The following is a 16,560-nucleotide window of genomic DNA, read 5'->3' on the forward strand; positions in this document are numbered from 1 at the left end:
TTCGATCTAATTTCCAATCGTACAGCTCGATCGAACGGCGAGGCGACCTTGCATGCCTGCGCAAGCTGATTCGCGGAACCGTGGCAATATTGTTCTTATGCTAGATTCGATTATGTGCGTGCGCCGCATAACGCGATCGTTATTCCGAAATTGGTGGAAACAGGTTGGTCAATTAGCCTCAAGCGTGACTGCCGATCACGTCCTTTTTTTTCCTGCGGAGTAACGAAAACGACTTGTCAGAGAGTCGAGGTGACCCGTCTCAATTTTTACCTTGTATGCATTTTTGTTACTTCTGATTTGTCTGGTCATTTATCGTGCAGCGGCGCTGATATGCTTTGCATGTCCCTATTTCACGACACGATACGCTTATCAAACGACACGACCCACTGGCTTTGGCGCAATAATGCAATTTTTAGCAATGTCGAGCGTAGAATAAAGACTCGGTCCGGTATCTAATTCGGTGTAGCGAGTGGTTTTGCCGCCTGATTTTTGCCAATCACTAATCGATTCGATTTATGTTGCCGATTTGTCCGCACACGTACATACGTATCCTATCTCGAGGCGGACACCCACGCCCGCCTCCAGACAGGTTTGTCAAGTGCGTCAATCTTCGCGTAAAACACGTTCAAAGGACAGAAGTGGCACATTACTACGGTGCGGTCTCCGATTAGACTTCCTAGTAAGTAATTTAATAACGAATACATCTCGGCTATTGTTTTTCACCGCATGAGTAAACCTTCACGCTAATGCATTGCAATTTTATGCCCACTCGCCGTGACGCACGCATTTACGTGCATCAAAGTGTTCAATTTGCTTGGGAACAGCGGTTTTTTCGTCGAAATATTTGTTCAACTCACCGCAATCACATAAAACGGCCGGCACCTTTGTCCGTAAGACATAAGTAGGTTTGTTTTTCGTAGAAATTCTTACATAATAGATTTTCTAGCCAATTGTTGAATTATATAAATTTGAGGGCGAATCTAGTATATCCGTTGAAAGTGTTGTTTTATAATGTACCGTAAGGAAGGGGGAAACGCACACAGATGAACGGAACTAGTTGCCGTTTAATTTAATGGATGCAACACGATTTGACGATCTTGCTTATCGAATTGGAACTGATTTTTATTCGCTCCTCGTCCCCGGAATTCTCAGCGAAGCATGTCGCGAAGGTGCCTTAGGTGGCCGGGTTTATTTTTCCTCTTTTATGAGCGCGCGTAAGTGGGCACGCGCGCTCACGCACATACAGGTGCCAGCGTGTATCGTCGGCTATGTACTGTTAGCTGAATGTGGGATACGAGGTGGATACTCACGGGTAACTGCTGGTTCCATTATCGCGCAGATGCTCCAACAGCCGATTTCTAATGCCCGGCAATCTACCGATTGCCGGGACGCCCCAACTCGACGCAATCGATCTTTAATTTGCGTCATCGCGCGTGAATGAAGCGATCGCGTTAGCAATGAAACCATGTTACGCACGTAGCTTTCGCATCGCGTTGATGGATGCTAATATCAAGTTTCCAGGCGGTCGATATGGATCAACGGGCGTCATAAGAGAGAAATTTTAGAGTACGCCGCGAAATGGCGATTCATTAATCCCGCCGTGAAAAGCAAATCATGATCGGATGTTGTGCGTACAGGTATGTGGGGTACGATGGAGTTTCCTATACCATTACGCTCTGTGGGAAACGATACGACATGCTGTATGACTCGATAATACGTCGACGGTCTAGAAAGTGGTTAACATTTTGGCCCCGTTTTTACTGCCGTGAACCGTGCCGGTAGAGGCAGACAAAACCTGTCGGGCTTGTGTGCTCCCCCTGTGTGTGCGGCGTGTGTGTCTTTCCCACACACAGTCGTGTCTACTTGCGCTAATCCCAGACCGTATACTCTCCGTATCTCGGTTAATTTTACATCTCTGTTTCCTCGGGGCCTTTCTAAGATAGGAAACTGTTAGAAACGAGTACGGAGCGAACAATGATGTCTTACATTTTCATTACAATTAATTACCCTCCTTCGCAATCCGCGGATATTAAATAACAACTCGACGTTGATCAGCGTAATTTTACGCAATACGACGATCGCACTGATCTCTCGCCACAGGCCGGATTACGCTAGTAATAATATAATAATCGGTACTGTAACAATCTGACGCGTTCAGTATCATCACCGCGGTATGGTTTGTTTTCCGCAGAATCGTAACACAGTGCGAGCTATGTGAAGTTATGTGAAGTTATGTAAAGTAGTAGAATAAGTTAGGAGCACAAATAGTGGAAGTTAACATAGTTTCTGAGTTACACATGCTACTCATACTCGGTAAATATTCCTCTAATGCAACGTGCGCGCGAAAACCTTACGTTACAAAATCGTCACGAATCAAATCGCGTTACGAAGTGTAGCAGGCGGAACAAAAGTCGATAAATATCCGTTCGAAACGTATCGATTTCCGAGTTCTCGGCTAAATCCGCGGTCGGATTTCGCAGCCGCTCTAAAAGTCACCGGCGCGCGACTCCGGTGACTTGCGTAATTAGGAGAGACCAGTGCCAGGTAAGGAGAGATTTTGACTTCTGTGGACGTTTACATAACGGCACGAGATGGAATGTCAACCTGTGCTACACCGTGATTGCCATACGCACCTATCCGCGTATACGTCTGTAACGGTAACACTTACGCGGAATCGCAGCATCGCGAAACCGTGGAAGACGCGTGAAAAAGAAAACCGATTTTCCGCAGGAAAAATAAACGCGACAATCTATACGGCAACGACACGTTAGACGTTTGGCTTCTAAGCCTGTCAGTCATTTTGTCGAAATTATTGACGAATTACCATTTGCATCATATTTCAGGACGAAATTCTATTTATAATATTAATGTAAAAATTATTTGAAGAATTGGAATACATAAATTGCGTATAAATTAATTGATACATGCTAAAATACGCAGTGTATAAAACAGAATCCTATTTTGAACAACAACATTAACAATGAATTATGATGGTCAGAATAAAGTTAAAAACGGATCTTGTTAATTATCGGCTTATCTTACTCACAGTCTGAATCATTAAAATTTATATTAATCCTGTCCCAGTTAAATCAAAATTGCAGCTAGATTTAGATTTGAGATAGTAACGGCTTTTCAGTGTAAGAAATATGAGTCATAATATCGGCTCTTGTAAAATTGTCCCTCGGCAAATAATTGTCGGGTCTTGTCACATAAGCGATAAGTGGAAACGTACGTCTACCGGGTGGTCGGAGCGCAAAAAGCGTTGCGCCGTTCTACTTTTGTGGGGCCGCGAATTTACGTTAACGTAAATTTACCGTGAATTGGCGGGTGCCGAATGTCGATGTCTGGCGCAAGGACCAGATTCTGGATCGGTTCAGTATGTTACTATAACGCACGCGTGTTTTCACGTGCGGTAAACGTTACGCGTGCACAGTATACGTGCGGAATATAAATTGTATTCGGTGTACCAATTCAGGTGTACAAAGATACGATCGAGTAGAATTATTCAACAAGCCAGATAGAATGGTTTTAACAAATCGTCTAACTTATTTTTCTTAACTGATGTACTTTGCGCTCAGCGTCTCGTATAAGTTAATTTATGATTTTTCGCGTTTGTCAAAAATCTCTTAATCGTTACACGAATATTACGCGTCTTTTCACTGCGTTTCTTCTCGCGCGCTTCAAGGCGATAAATGCAATGTTCATTCACAAATAAGAATGTCTCTTTACTGCCAGTTTATCCGAAAAAGTCTGAAAACTCGCTTCGAGAGATTGATTGTGCAGATTTGTATCCGTACGTTTCGTGCGTTTGAAGGTAGCAATCACGATATATATATGCAAATTCTCGACAAACGCAACTGTCGTAAATAGAAAAGGTTAAAGTCAACCCGCTCCAACCGGCTCGCGACATGGTTGACCGAATTATTTTTCGACCTTTCCAAAATGGGAAAGTTACGAGACTGCAAGTAATACAGCATTTAAATGACCAGGAATCGATTCGGCAGTTTTCAGTCCGTGATAATCGAGCACAAATGGAACCAGAAATCCAAATTCTACAAGTGGAAGGTAGATTTAATGAGACACCCGCGACACTCGCCGCGCTAATCTCGCAAAATGTTGCTCGTTCTCTTTTAATGGGGTGCTTAATTCAGCGATGCAAAAACACACGGAATAACTGTAATTAACTGCAATTACATAAGACACTCACTTAAACGTAGAAACGTAACGTTGGCGGCGATGTCGCTAATCGCAATAATACGAGCCGCGGCGCGAGAAAACCTCCGTCGAAAGCCTTCGACGGTGTCTCGGTTTATCTTCCGTGATTACGTGGGAACGACGACGTTACGTGTCGCTGATAAATCCGCGACTCGCGTTGACGCTCAACAGAAGTACGATCGCACGAAGCACACGGGGTCTTCGTACCCGCGAATCGCGTTGCACGACGATCGTAAAACTGCGGGGCGATTTCGAAAAACAGTACCGGCGACCTCCGTGCCTTGCGGTCGCCGCAAAAATTCCTGAGAGAGAAGCGGACAAACGGCGGAAGCGACGCGGCCCGTGACTCCGCGAGGTCGTCCACGACTTACATCCGCAACTTGGTAGCGGTTGCACCATCGGATCATCGCGGCAAGCGCGATCGAGTATAGATCCCTTTCCTCTTCAAATTTAATTCAACGAATTAGGCTCGATCCGTGTACGATTCGATAATTACCACGAATATAATTTCTAATCGTACTTGAAAGGGAAATTCAAGGGGAGGAGGGGAGGAGCGAAAGCTCGCGATGCGCAACACGGCGCTGATAATTTCCGTCGTTAGTAAAAGCCGCCTACTCGCTCGGGGGGAAAGACACGGCCGGCGCATAATGGACAATGGCGAACGATTGCATCGGTCGCCGCGCGCGTTGTGTCGCGCGATGCGCTCCCAAGCAGGAAGGCAAAAGCAGAATGCACGCGTGTGTGGGCAGGTGAGATGCCAAGTAACATACCGGGACACGCCCCGCGTGCGCGCATTACGTTTCGCTATTACAGACGTCCGGCCGGTGTTCTCCGCTCTGTTACAATAGAGCGAGGAGGCCGATTCTCCGGAGCGCGCGTGCAGCGTTCGAGCTATTCGTGGCTGAGGTATCGAGAAGTATCGGGCCGTTAGCCGAACGTTACGCAAGGTTGCGTTTATGGAACTGTCTACCTGGCTGTCGCTCGCTCGGGGCTTTTCCGCGAATCGCCCCTGCGAATCAATGCAACGACCTGTTCGAGCAGCGTGATAATTATTAGTCGCCTGCGGCTGCAGGTGTACGCGACGATGTGTGGCACAATGCGGCATAAATTTTAATTCGGCTTCATTATTAACGCAGAATAGGAGTTTTGGCGTCGATATTGGTCTTTTAGAATTGACATTGTTCCTGAAATAACGTACAGCCTGTCGTGAAACAGGTGTACAAACAAAACAATACACGTGTAAATGACGATTGAAAAGTTTTTCCACTGGTCGGGTCGAGGGGGAAATCTCTGAGGGTATTGTGGTGTACTGATTCGCGGCATTACTGGGCATTGAACTAGGCATTTTTGGGGCATTAGTTTGGGCATTAAGCCTTGCTGGGGCATTATAAAGATATAATAAGATAAAAAAAGATAAATAAAATAAAATAAGCTAATAAGATAAAGTAATGCCCGCTGGGCATTAGTGGGCATTGGTGTACAAGATTTTGGTCAGCGGTTTTTTCCTCGGGTCGGGTGAACTGGTGAACGCGGAAAGGCTGCATTGGGGATGATAATACAAGATGCGACACGAGCGAGGAAGATGTTCGAAATATATTGGAGTGAATTTTTCTCGGCGAAGAGCTCGCAATTTTCCGCATCGTTTAACGTTCTAATCCGTTCCCCGCCGTGATGATTTTCTTCGGCGTGCCGCGACGGGCGAACAGTTATGTCATCAAAACGCAGGTCGAGAGAGACCGGCATTAATTGGTGGTCTTTCGAGCGCTGCGCACTCGGACGTGTGTGCACGTATGTTTTAATTAGCCGTCCGCACGTGAACGGGTGCAGTGATGTTACAGTTATTCGCTCGCGGTGGCACGTGCCGCGAAGCTAATCGCGGCATATACAGTTCGTTTAAAAAACGGCGAACAAACACGCCAGGCACATTGTAATTTCAGATGCACCGAAGTCACACCGAAATATGAGATACGCGTCGGTAACTCTCTCGTTCTCTCGCGCGAAGCGCTTGGATTGGAAACAAAAAGGGTCCCGTCATCTCTCCTCTATTTGCCCATTGAGATCTCGACGTATGCCTGACGGCACGTTTCATTGCGCCATCCGCGCGAATTAATTTTGACCGGGGGCTACAAGAACTTAATAAACTCGGCAGGATACGGCGGGTAATTTGTAACTAATCCCAGAGGCGGCGGTACGCCCGCAACCGGATGCTGCAAGTGTGCTCGCGATCGCGCGTGTTACCCATCCGTAATACGAGTCTCGGTCTATCTCGCGAAGGTTTTGACTTTGTTTAGCTATTCCGCATTCCGCCGCAGATTGCTCGCTTTTACCTTTCTGCAGCCACGGAAGAGACCTCGTCTTGCTCTTTCTCTCTCTCTCTCTCTCTCTCTCTCTCTCTTGCCTTTAATTATAATCGCTACAAAGATTGATATACTTAGCCGTTACATCATTACTAGCGGAAGAATAAATTGCGACGGCGGGGATTTTCGAAAATACACAGAACGCACACGGGGGCGAGCAGAAGAAGATCCGTTACCGTTAAAATTACCCGGAGGAATGTTCCGTAAGAGCGTTCGACTGATGCAAAGCAGTGAAATGATTTTCATCCGTGTCTCTCTCTCTCTCTCTCTCTCTCTCTCTCTCTCTCTCTCTCTCTCTCTCTCTCTCTCTCTCTCTCTTTCTCTCCGGCCGGAGTGGAAGGACGTGAATTACAATTACAAATTTGCTTCATGAGCTGCTAGAAGCAGCGGAGGTATTTATTACCGCCTTACTTTCTCATTATGTAAATACGATATTGGCTACGTGAGTTTCTGCAACAAGCAATGTTAACGATCATACGCGTTTTAATCGACGGGCACGTAGAGCGGAACGATCAACTATGGACATTTGTCGGGGCAAATGTCATCGGAGTTCACGGATAGCGCCTCGCGGGACGACTTTTCCTCGGCGCGGAATAATCGGCGTCGTCCTTGCCGTCGCGCCGTCCACTCCAGGAAAAAGGAAAAGTTTCCATATCCGACAACGCATCAGAAAATAATCCTACGATGATGATGACGCGATTGCCGACGATCGTCGACGAAGATGATCGCCGCTGGCTTCGGACGGTGATTACGGCACCCCAGAAAAAAAAGGAAGGAAAGGAGAAGGAAAGAAACGCGCAAGCAATCAACGCACGAGATCGGACACGTATGTTAATGGAAGGAGGCGATCGAGGAGGCGACAGCGTGCGGTAAAGCGAAAATCGCGTTGCAACGGTAAACGGCGACGACGTTGTCCCGCGACAGCGAAGGACACCCGGGTTGCTGCTTCGATTGCCGCGACGCATGAGAAACGCATTTCTTCGAGAAGCGATTGCCACAATGCCAACGCGAGCAACGGTATTACGCACATGCGGATACGCATCGACGCGGATAATAACAGACGCCGGGCCGCGATCGAACAGACCTCGTAGGATATACCATCATTTTCGTCGCAGAATGTTTGAACTTGCACCGCAGAACTGAACCAGCAAAATTACCCCCGCGCGATGAAAATGCTAACATCGATATGGTGATTTTAATGCTTTCCGTGTCTCTCTTCTAATTTGGTCCTTAAATGATAAAAAGTCACGATACATTTCTACTTGTCGCGCGTATCGATAAATGTCTGGGTACGAGTGGTTGTTGAATTTTAAAGTAGATGTTTAATCTAAAATTTTTTTAGCAGCAGATAGCTTTTTCAGATGTTTAGCGATAACTTAGAAAGGAAGCTCGAGTCCTTTCGTCGAAGTAGTCTTCGCGACTCGAAGTCATTTGACGCCAAGTTTATCGGCGACGTTTGCATCTTCGTGTCTTTTTATTCGCCGGACGGCGAATTATACAGATGGACAAAAAATTATTAAGCCCTCGAGAATCTCATGGATAAGCAGGAGCTTCGTATTTCGTTGAGGACGAGGCCGGAATTTCAGAAAACTGGCTTCAGCCCCCGGTGATTCGGTCGATAACACGCGGCGAGACTCATTTTGAATTCGCGCGTGCAGCGCATTATTGTGTATTCGGGCTCTCTTCTCCAGACCAAAAGACCTTGCCTGGCTGGAGCATAAATATAGAAATTGCTGTCGATTCAAACGTACTTCGCAAACCTGTTGCTCCTCAACTAACGGAAAATCTCTCTCTTGTCGTGCTTCATTTACGTTTTTCGCGTGGCATGTGATGTTTGCACGTGCGGTCCGTAATGCGTTATGTCACGCTTGAATTGAGAAAAGCCGTTCCACTTATTGCCGTAAAGATATTAATTTCGACGTTTGCACGTGGGGGATATCTAAGTAATAATATTGCGGTAGCCTCCAACTCAGTATCGCAAAAATAATCGCTTAATCTGTTAAATTATGCAAAGATAGCGGCGCTCTTGGAGTCGTAATACTTGGAACGTTGCGGCTAATTAAAATTCATGACAAACTGAATGAATCGTTCGCTTTCGAGGTCACGCTACGTATTTTCGGGCGAAACGCGTGAAAAGGTTTTACCGTATTTCTGCAGAAAAACTAGTTTCGTGTATGCCAATTTATTCTATTCATCCGCAATTCTTGAAGATGCAATCATTTAAATGAATGAGTCGCAACATAATATAATATCGCATTCCGTGCATGTTGATTAGTTGGACACGGAGAGATCTAGTTGGACGTTCAGTTGGGCCGCGCCGTTGAGGAAATAAAATCATTAGTGATGTCACGTAATCTGTGCAATCCGTTAGGAAGCTCCTTTGTTAACACGGTTACATAAGATTATGCAAAAATCTGGGTCGCCGATCGGAGCCAGACGAAGCCCGATGTAGACAACGCTGATCGAACGATACCTTCTTACATCGATTCGCCTACGCTTTAAGTTTTAGCTCGAGCGCGAGTCACGTATTCACGATCCGTTAAGACCAATCGCATTCGATCTATCATTAAGGCATTCCGTAGCAATAGGACATTCTACTCTCGTGCGCAAACATTATTCCACGACGCAGCCCACGTGCCTACACTGAGAAAAATTCCTATCGGATAAACCAATTAAATAGTGTTTCCGATGGTTAATTTTTCCGATTTACTTTTCCGATTAAATTATCTATTTATCCGATGAAATGCAGTTACCAATGAAATTTGATTGAAAAACCGATTGTATTTTTCATCGGATGTATAATTTAATTGGATATATCCGTTTGTTATTATGCACCTAATTGGATTATCCGATTATATTTAATCGGACATTTTTCTCAGTGTGTGACTGTTGTACGATCGCGTATCGTTAGTGAGACATTCATCTAATGCGTAATGCTCCTAGTACGTACTTGATGCAAATTGAGTTAATTAAATCGACCAGTGGACAAGTGAGATCGTTTCACCGTTAAAAAGGAAGAGTTCCATCGAGTCTCATCGAAGTGAAAATGGAGTCTCGTCGAGGGAAAAAGGAGTACGGCGCCGGTTTTTCTCACGGCTCGCGCGCGGATGAGCTCGTGAAATTAGGCCCCGAAGACGAAGTCTCGATACTCTCGGGGGAATGCAGACTTTCATCGCCCGGAGCTCTCGGACAGATGATGCCCACGTGTCCACTTTCGTGGATCGAGACCCGCCTCGGCACCTCTTTCTTCTCTCTCGAGCATAATACGCGGAGCGGTTGAAGAACCGCAAGTATCCCTCGCGACTTCCTGCCGCGTCGAGATTCGTACTTCCTGATAAAACAGAGCACGTGCACGAGCCACAAAAAATGAATGCGCGATCGTTACGTTGAGCTGGCGGTGCTTGCAACTCGGTGCGTGCAGCTACGGAGCACTTCCGCGCCTCTTGTTACCGCTGCTGGTTCGCGCGATTTCGAATTGTAAAAATGAGAATGAGGCGATTATTTCTGGCATCGCGCGGACAGGTGCGCGTGCATGAGGCGCTCTCGCGCTTTATCAATTTTCCCTTGCTGCAACGAACACCACTGCGACGAAAATAGCTGCGACACCAGGACAATTTGCATTAATAAATGACGCAGGTAACTGCTGATTAACGTCATCGACACGGTGTACTGAACGTAAAGACATTCGCAGACGGTGACCGTGACCCAACAGCCCTTTCGAATTTATTGTGTCCTTGACAAAAATACGGTTTATTTTGCTCATTTTAACGAGCGTGACTGAGATATATAATGTCACTGATAAACTTGTATGAAATAAGTGCGATTACAAACTAGAAGTCTTCCCTCGCTGTTGATTCTTGTTAGAGCGATCGTTGAAAATGGATTTTTCGGTGTTTTCCAAAGAAAAACTGTTGTGATCTACTTCTTATAGTGAAACTTCTCTCTAGCTAGTTTTGTGAAAAAATGTGGTTATCTCTCAGCCTTGCGCGCTGAATAGAACAAACATAACTTCGTGACTGACTGAACCGGTATCAGCGGATACGTAAAAACGTCCACCGTTGCAATGTTGAGCGCATGTAAGAGCGTCGTCATAGGGTGTTCCTTATTAAATATATTTTCTTCGCCTACTTGAAATCAATCTTTGTTTTACAAGAATGTCGAGGCGTCCGTAGTTCACAAGTTACAAGCGATTTGAACAAGGTGTTTCCTGAGAACTAAGAAGTTTTCTGGGGGGGGGGGGAAGCGAACGATAAAACTGTATTCCTTTCAACTAATTTAATTTGAACCTTACAAAGCTATATTGAAGAGTTGGAAATGCTGTAACCGTTGAAATTGGAAAGCTGCGATAAACGATAACTTGCCTTGACATTTGAAACTAGAATCAATTCCAAATTGCCTAGACAAACCGCGATTTAAGAAAGTGGCGTCTAGTGATGTAGACACCCTGTATATACGCGCCTGCCTAACGTTATTACGGCATGCTCGTAAATAAAATGGAAACTGCGTCGAAGGAATTCATCCCTTACACGGCATCGTCCGTGATTGCGCAAAACGATGCTGGAAGATTTCTGCACGCGTTAACATCGTGATACGGACGCCGCCCGTTTTTCTGTCGAGCGGAGAAAGTCCGGCATGGCCGTATAGTAATGAGCGCTAATAGGAGAGTTGAGATTCAGGAAAACATTCCGTACTAACATCCTGCACATTTTGGGATGTGCTGGACACCGCGGTGGTGCGTGATCTAATCGACCCACTTTTTATGAAAGAGAGAAACCAATTTAGGCCCCGACAAAAATAGGCAATTTTAATAGGCAATGATGCGAAAGAGATGAAACGAAATATACGGGGAACAAGCGTCGGTTACAGTCTCTCCTTTTACCGCGTTGCGATCTTTCCTTTGACCGTGTTCTCAATATCCGAACATTCTCCCAAGGCTAACAAAAAGGACAGCAAAATTTAGAACCGTACTGATACTCGTGACTGAGCTTTCCAATGAGATACGTTCATTGTTATTTTGCACACTTTCCCTTCGCGTGAAACTTGATGCTGCATGTAGGCGGTTTTGCCTTGTCGGAATCTGTACCGTCTCTAACGCCTTCAATTGCAAAGACGAGCTGCGCGGTCAATTTTTCTCGGCGCGAAGACAGAATTGCGTCAACGGTCGTCGTTGCCCAATCCCGCCTGGCAATTTACATTTCGTCGTAAATCAAACGTGGGATCGATCGAAATGATTAAGGAAAAGTTTGCCGTTACATTATCGCTATTATTTATTCTTGAGTATTACGTGGAAATAGAATTATAGCAAATACGGAATTTCTCAGATTGCGAGAGCAAAGTACCGGAAGTATCAAATAGAATACCTATTCATTCGGCCATTCAACGATAACCGGCGATTTGCGCCTAGTCGTAAATTTCGCCGTACGTTTCATTGAACGCCTCGGGAATGATTTAGCCGGTGGAAAATCATTCGCAAACGAGCGGTCGTTCCGTTCGCCACCCGAATTGCGCCATAAATCTTATTACTATCTGTCCTCTAGGACCCACGTCGCGTTTTCCTGAGAGAAATCTCGCCGTAAAAAAAACAACACACTCTGCTGTCCCGAGAAAATTATCCGACGTGCAAATTGCACGGCACAGGTTCCTCGGGAAAGAATTCTAATCTCTTGAATTGTCAACGATAAATTGACGCAACCGATAATGAAAATCTTAAGAGTGTATTCAGGGTTCGTGATTTTGATTTGCTAGAGTTCATCATAAAACTCGCACTTTATTGTTACGATTTCGGTGAGAAATGTTTTCTCTTTCTTCCCTTTTTCCCCTTTTCTTTTTCTCTTTTTCCTGCACTAAGAAAAATGCTTTGTTTGTATCAATAAGACATGTATGAGAGAATGTATTTTGGTTAAACTAAACAAAATTTCTAGTTAGCACGCGACAGTGCTCGATAATTCATAACCAGAAGTTTGCTAGACTTCACTACACATCTGGTAAATCCTAAAGGAGTTCTGATTCACACAGGGAAATTCTTTTAAAAATTCGACCGAACTGGCATAAAAAGTGGTATATATTTAAGTCACATCATTTCGACCATTAATCGGGTCCTTTTCCCTGAGAGATCGAAACGTTGTGACTTAAATATATATCACTTTTTATGCCAATTTGGTCGAATTTTTAAAAGAATTTCCCCGTGTTAATTACCACTGGCGACAATGAGCCTCACTCAATTTAGAATTCTGATTCATTCATTTTCTACCAGGCGACTGGTTGGATCTACCAGATTTTTAATTAATGCAACCAGATTTTTTTTCAGTGTGATTTGAATTATTAAGTTCCTCACGCGGGTTTATTACACAGGCTCATTTTATATCCAAGAGCACTCTCGCGATGACTCTCGCGATTTATTAGAATCGAGAGACTCGTTAGAGGAGATCCTTGGTCCCTCTATCTCTCCTATTTCGCTGGAGTGAATGTGAGAGCCGCTTGCAGAGCTAATGTCCGCAAGGCCAACCGCCGCCGATAAAAATGCCTAGGATAACGCGCCCTGCTCGCTCGATCTCGATCTCGATCGTCCCCGGCTCGCGCACGCTCGTCGCCGGCCAACCAGGTGGACGAAAACTCACGAACACACGTCCGCGTCATCGACAGGAATACTTTATAAAGCTGAGTTCGCTCCAAGTTATTTGACTGAAGCCACACTCGCCCGGTCAATTAGAGTCGCGGTGGAATTAAAAAAGAAAATCGAACTTGTTTACAGCTGCTGATCCGGTATTTTATTAAATTTTATCGCAATTTACAGAGACGGGCAATCCATGCGATTCGTAGCAACGCAGGTACATATTAGCAAGATTGGTAAATATATTTAATATAATATCTCGCATATTACGCTTCTAATTATACAGCGCATGGTGATATGTTGTTAATGAGAAGATTCGTTTAATAACAGCCTAATAACGTTATATGATGAGAATAAAAGGAAACGCGAGCTCAAATGCGCCGATAACCGGAAAATCAGGCTTCGAAATGGCGTTCGATAACGGCGCTTTTCGGGAGCACAACCGGAGAAACGTAGGTTCGTCTGGATCACCGATACTAGATCGCGGTATCGAGCAAGCGGATGCTTGTATAAAGTACACGCTACTGAGCACCATAAGCCGCGCAAACCGTTATGCGGTTTATAACACATAAAGCGTAAGTGATGCCTCCAATGTGTTTCCGTAAATTCGTGCAATTACCGGTGATCGTTACGTTAATTAAAATTACCGTCGATAGCATCTCCGATGAAAAACCGTTCGAATTAAACAATTTTTATTTTTATACAAAATAGAGATCCTTTCTTCGACGGAGATGATGTGATAAAAGAAAAACTGTTGCTAGACACTCTCGTCGACTTTTATTTATCTTGCCCGGCAGAAACGCGTCGGACTTTACTTCATGCGTTTCATTCATAAAGCCGACGCTAAAGATCTCTGCTTCTTAATTTTTCGTTCATTACATGGCGCACATTTTTAATTGCGAGAAAAAAAGAACTAGTCACGCGTCGGCTCGTTTCTGCCGAGCCTAGCGTTACACTAGTCGTGTGTACGGGTAGATGTCCTGTTAATGGAAAACGCCGCATTATCTCCCGGCGAACGCGGAAGAACAGGTGTTACAAAAGAAATTATCACGTGCACGCGCCGTTTCCGTGTTACAACGAGTTGAGTGAATTCACTCGTCTGGCCGTCGTTGATCGTTAGCCAAACGCGTCAACTGCTGTAATGAATAAATTAAGGCCGGCTGAATGAAAGTTAAGCGAATTCCACACAAAATACCCCAGGCGTGTCATTACGTGTAGAATTATTACAATAATTATACGCGTTGTTATTCGCGTATCTGCAAACCGGTCGATCGCTTCGCACGGTTTTACGTATCACTCGTAACCCCAGTCTGCGTCGCCTCATCTCGCACCTGTTACTTTACTATACATTTCGTACACTACTTTCGTATACTACACTTTCCGCTGATCCTCTGGCATCGAGAAAATTCTAACGTTCAAACTCACCCTCGGATCGCGCCTGGACCGCGATTGTCAGCAGAAACGCTACTAGCAGAAGTAATTTCGTAAACCAAAGCCTCCACATGTCGCCGCCCATCTGTTCGAGGTCCCTCGGAGCGACAGCACTTTGAATTAGCCCAAAGTCACGAGGAAGACGCGCACTCTCTCACGTAAACCAATCCCGCGCTGACGTGCTGGCTCGTTCGTTACATGAGCACCAAGGCGATCTCGGGGCGACAGTTCCGGCGAACACCTCGCGACCGACTTCCGCGACTTCCGACAGAAATGGTGCGAGAGGACGAAGGGAGCGAATGGAAAGAAATAGATTGGGGAGAGGAAGAATTGAGAGGAGCGAGCGGCCGAGCGATAATTCGAGGGATCGGTATTGTCGTAGCGATGAAATAAAAATTACACCTCGTTACACCGGGCGAGAATTACGAGAGCTCCGTGCGACGGAGCGGCCGACCGATTGACCTTTCTCCGGGTGCGTAACTTTGTCTGTGTCCCGGTGAGGACTGAAGGGGAACCAAGGCCCGCCGCCGGGTGTTGGGGAACCGGAGAAAGGTGTATCAAGAGAGAGAGAGGCCAGAGGCGAAGCGGGTAGGACCCCTCTTCGCCGTTCTCTCCCTACCCTCTCGGCTCCTTTTCCCGCTCCTTCCTCTTCTTCTTCTTCTTCGTCTCCTGGCGCTCTCGGTTGGTCGGCCAGGCGCTCCGGGATACGCGTCGCCGAGGAACCTCCTCGCGACCGACTCTTCAGCCAGCCCGGGTCCGGCTTGTGTCATCCATTCGGCAAACTTTCGCGGACCTGTTCTGTAATCTTCGTAACCTGCATTACGCCGTGCTGACGCTGTGTCGCAGGAGATGAGGGCGATCGAATAGATAGCTTCCTAACGTATGCGATTTTTAAATTACAAAGAGGAAAAACTGAGACTGGCAGGTCAAGATAGATCCGGCGTATCTTTCTTTTTCGCCTTCTTCGCCTTCTTCACCTACTACGGCTCGTGCAACCGATCGATATACATACCCGGTATATCCGGTATACCCGTTAACTGTCGTAGCTGCATTGGGCAGATGTAGCGCGCACTGTTATGGAAAACGCTGTTGCCTTAGATCGGCAGACAGGAGACGTGCGAGATCGCATCGAACGAGCCGAGCAGCCGAACAACATTTTGACTCTCTCTCTCTCTCTCGACAGTAGCCAAATAAATAAAAATATGTGCGAGAGTAGGACACGTTGGAGATTCTTTCCGGTTCAATGAATTCGATTCAAGTCGCGCTCCGTCCGTCGCTTTCAGGAAAAGAGAGTTTGAACATTAGTACTGTTACTGGTGCGCGACATCTCGATATTTTTGCGGACTCGCGATTATCAGCGGCCCATTCCCGCCCGTCGCTCCATTCCTAAATCAAGCCTCCGTCTCGTATTTACGACTGGTGTTCTATAAAAAAAAAATAAGACATGGCACTAGGACACTTGTCCTTATAACCGCGGTTATTGCGCGGTATGCGGGACACCTGTTATCGTGCTCTCAATGAACTACGAAGGTTGGTGGGGTTACAAGGAGAGGGAGAAGTACTGTTCCCGAAGAGTGGCCGCATGAGGCGGCAGCGCGAGGTAGGAGGTTCGCATTATAGGTGCCGACCCGAGGACCTACATTCGCCAGCGCGGTGAGGGATGCCGCGATCGCGGAGGACGTATCCTCTTCTCTCTCTCTTCTCTCTTCTCTCTCCTCTCTCCTCCTCTCCTCTCTCTCTCTTTCTCTCCCCTCTCCCTCCCGGGTCGAGGAGGCCCCGTCTCCCGAAGTATTCGTGTCGACGCTGGCCGACTGACTTAACAAGTGATTTTCGAATTCCATACCGCCGAGATTCTTCTGGAGAAATTATTGTTCGTCCATCTCCCCCGCCCCGCGCGTGCGTCTCTGAAAAATCTTTCCTGCAGACGAGCACGCGCGCCGCGACTCG

At 46.1% G+C, this 16,560-nt stretch overlaps 1 protein-coding gene across 1 annotated transcript in view; it reads right to left on the reverse strand.

The window, feature by feature from the left end:
- Window positions 1-1,440, reverse strand: part of LOC105568226 (mucin-12) — a 31,906-nt gene extending 30,466 nt beyond the window's left edge. The window contains exon 1 of the mRNA XM_012023697.1: window positions 1,311-1,440. Within this exon, the coding sequence (XP_011879087.1) occupies window positions 1,311-1,428 (118 nt within the window). The 5' untranslated portion in view covers window positions 1,429-1,440. The remainder of the gene's footprint in view (window positions 1-1,310) is intronic.
- Window positions 1,441-16,560: the final 15,120 nt, after the last annotated feature.

The sequence above is a fragment of the Vollenhovia emeryi genome, unplaced genomic scaffold, assembly GCF_000949405.1.
Source record: "Vollenhovia emeryi isolate VEMERY1.0 unplaced genomic scaffold, V.emery_V1.0 DF939131.1, whole genome shotgun sequence".
Lineage (NCBI taxonomy): Eukaryota > Metazoa > Arthropoda > Insecta > Hymenoptera > Formicidae > Vollenhovia > Vollenhovia emeryi.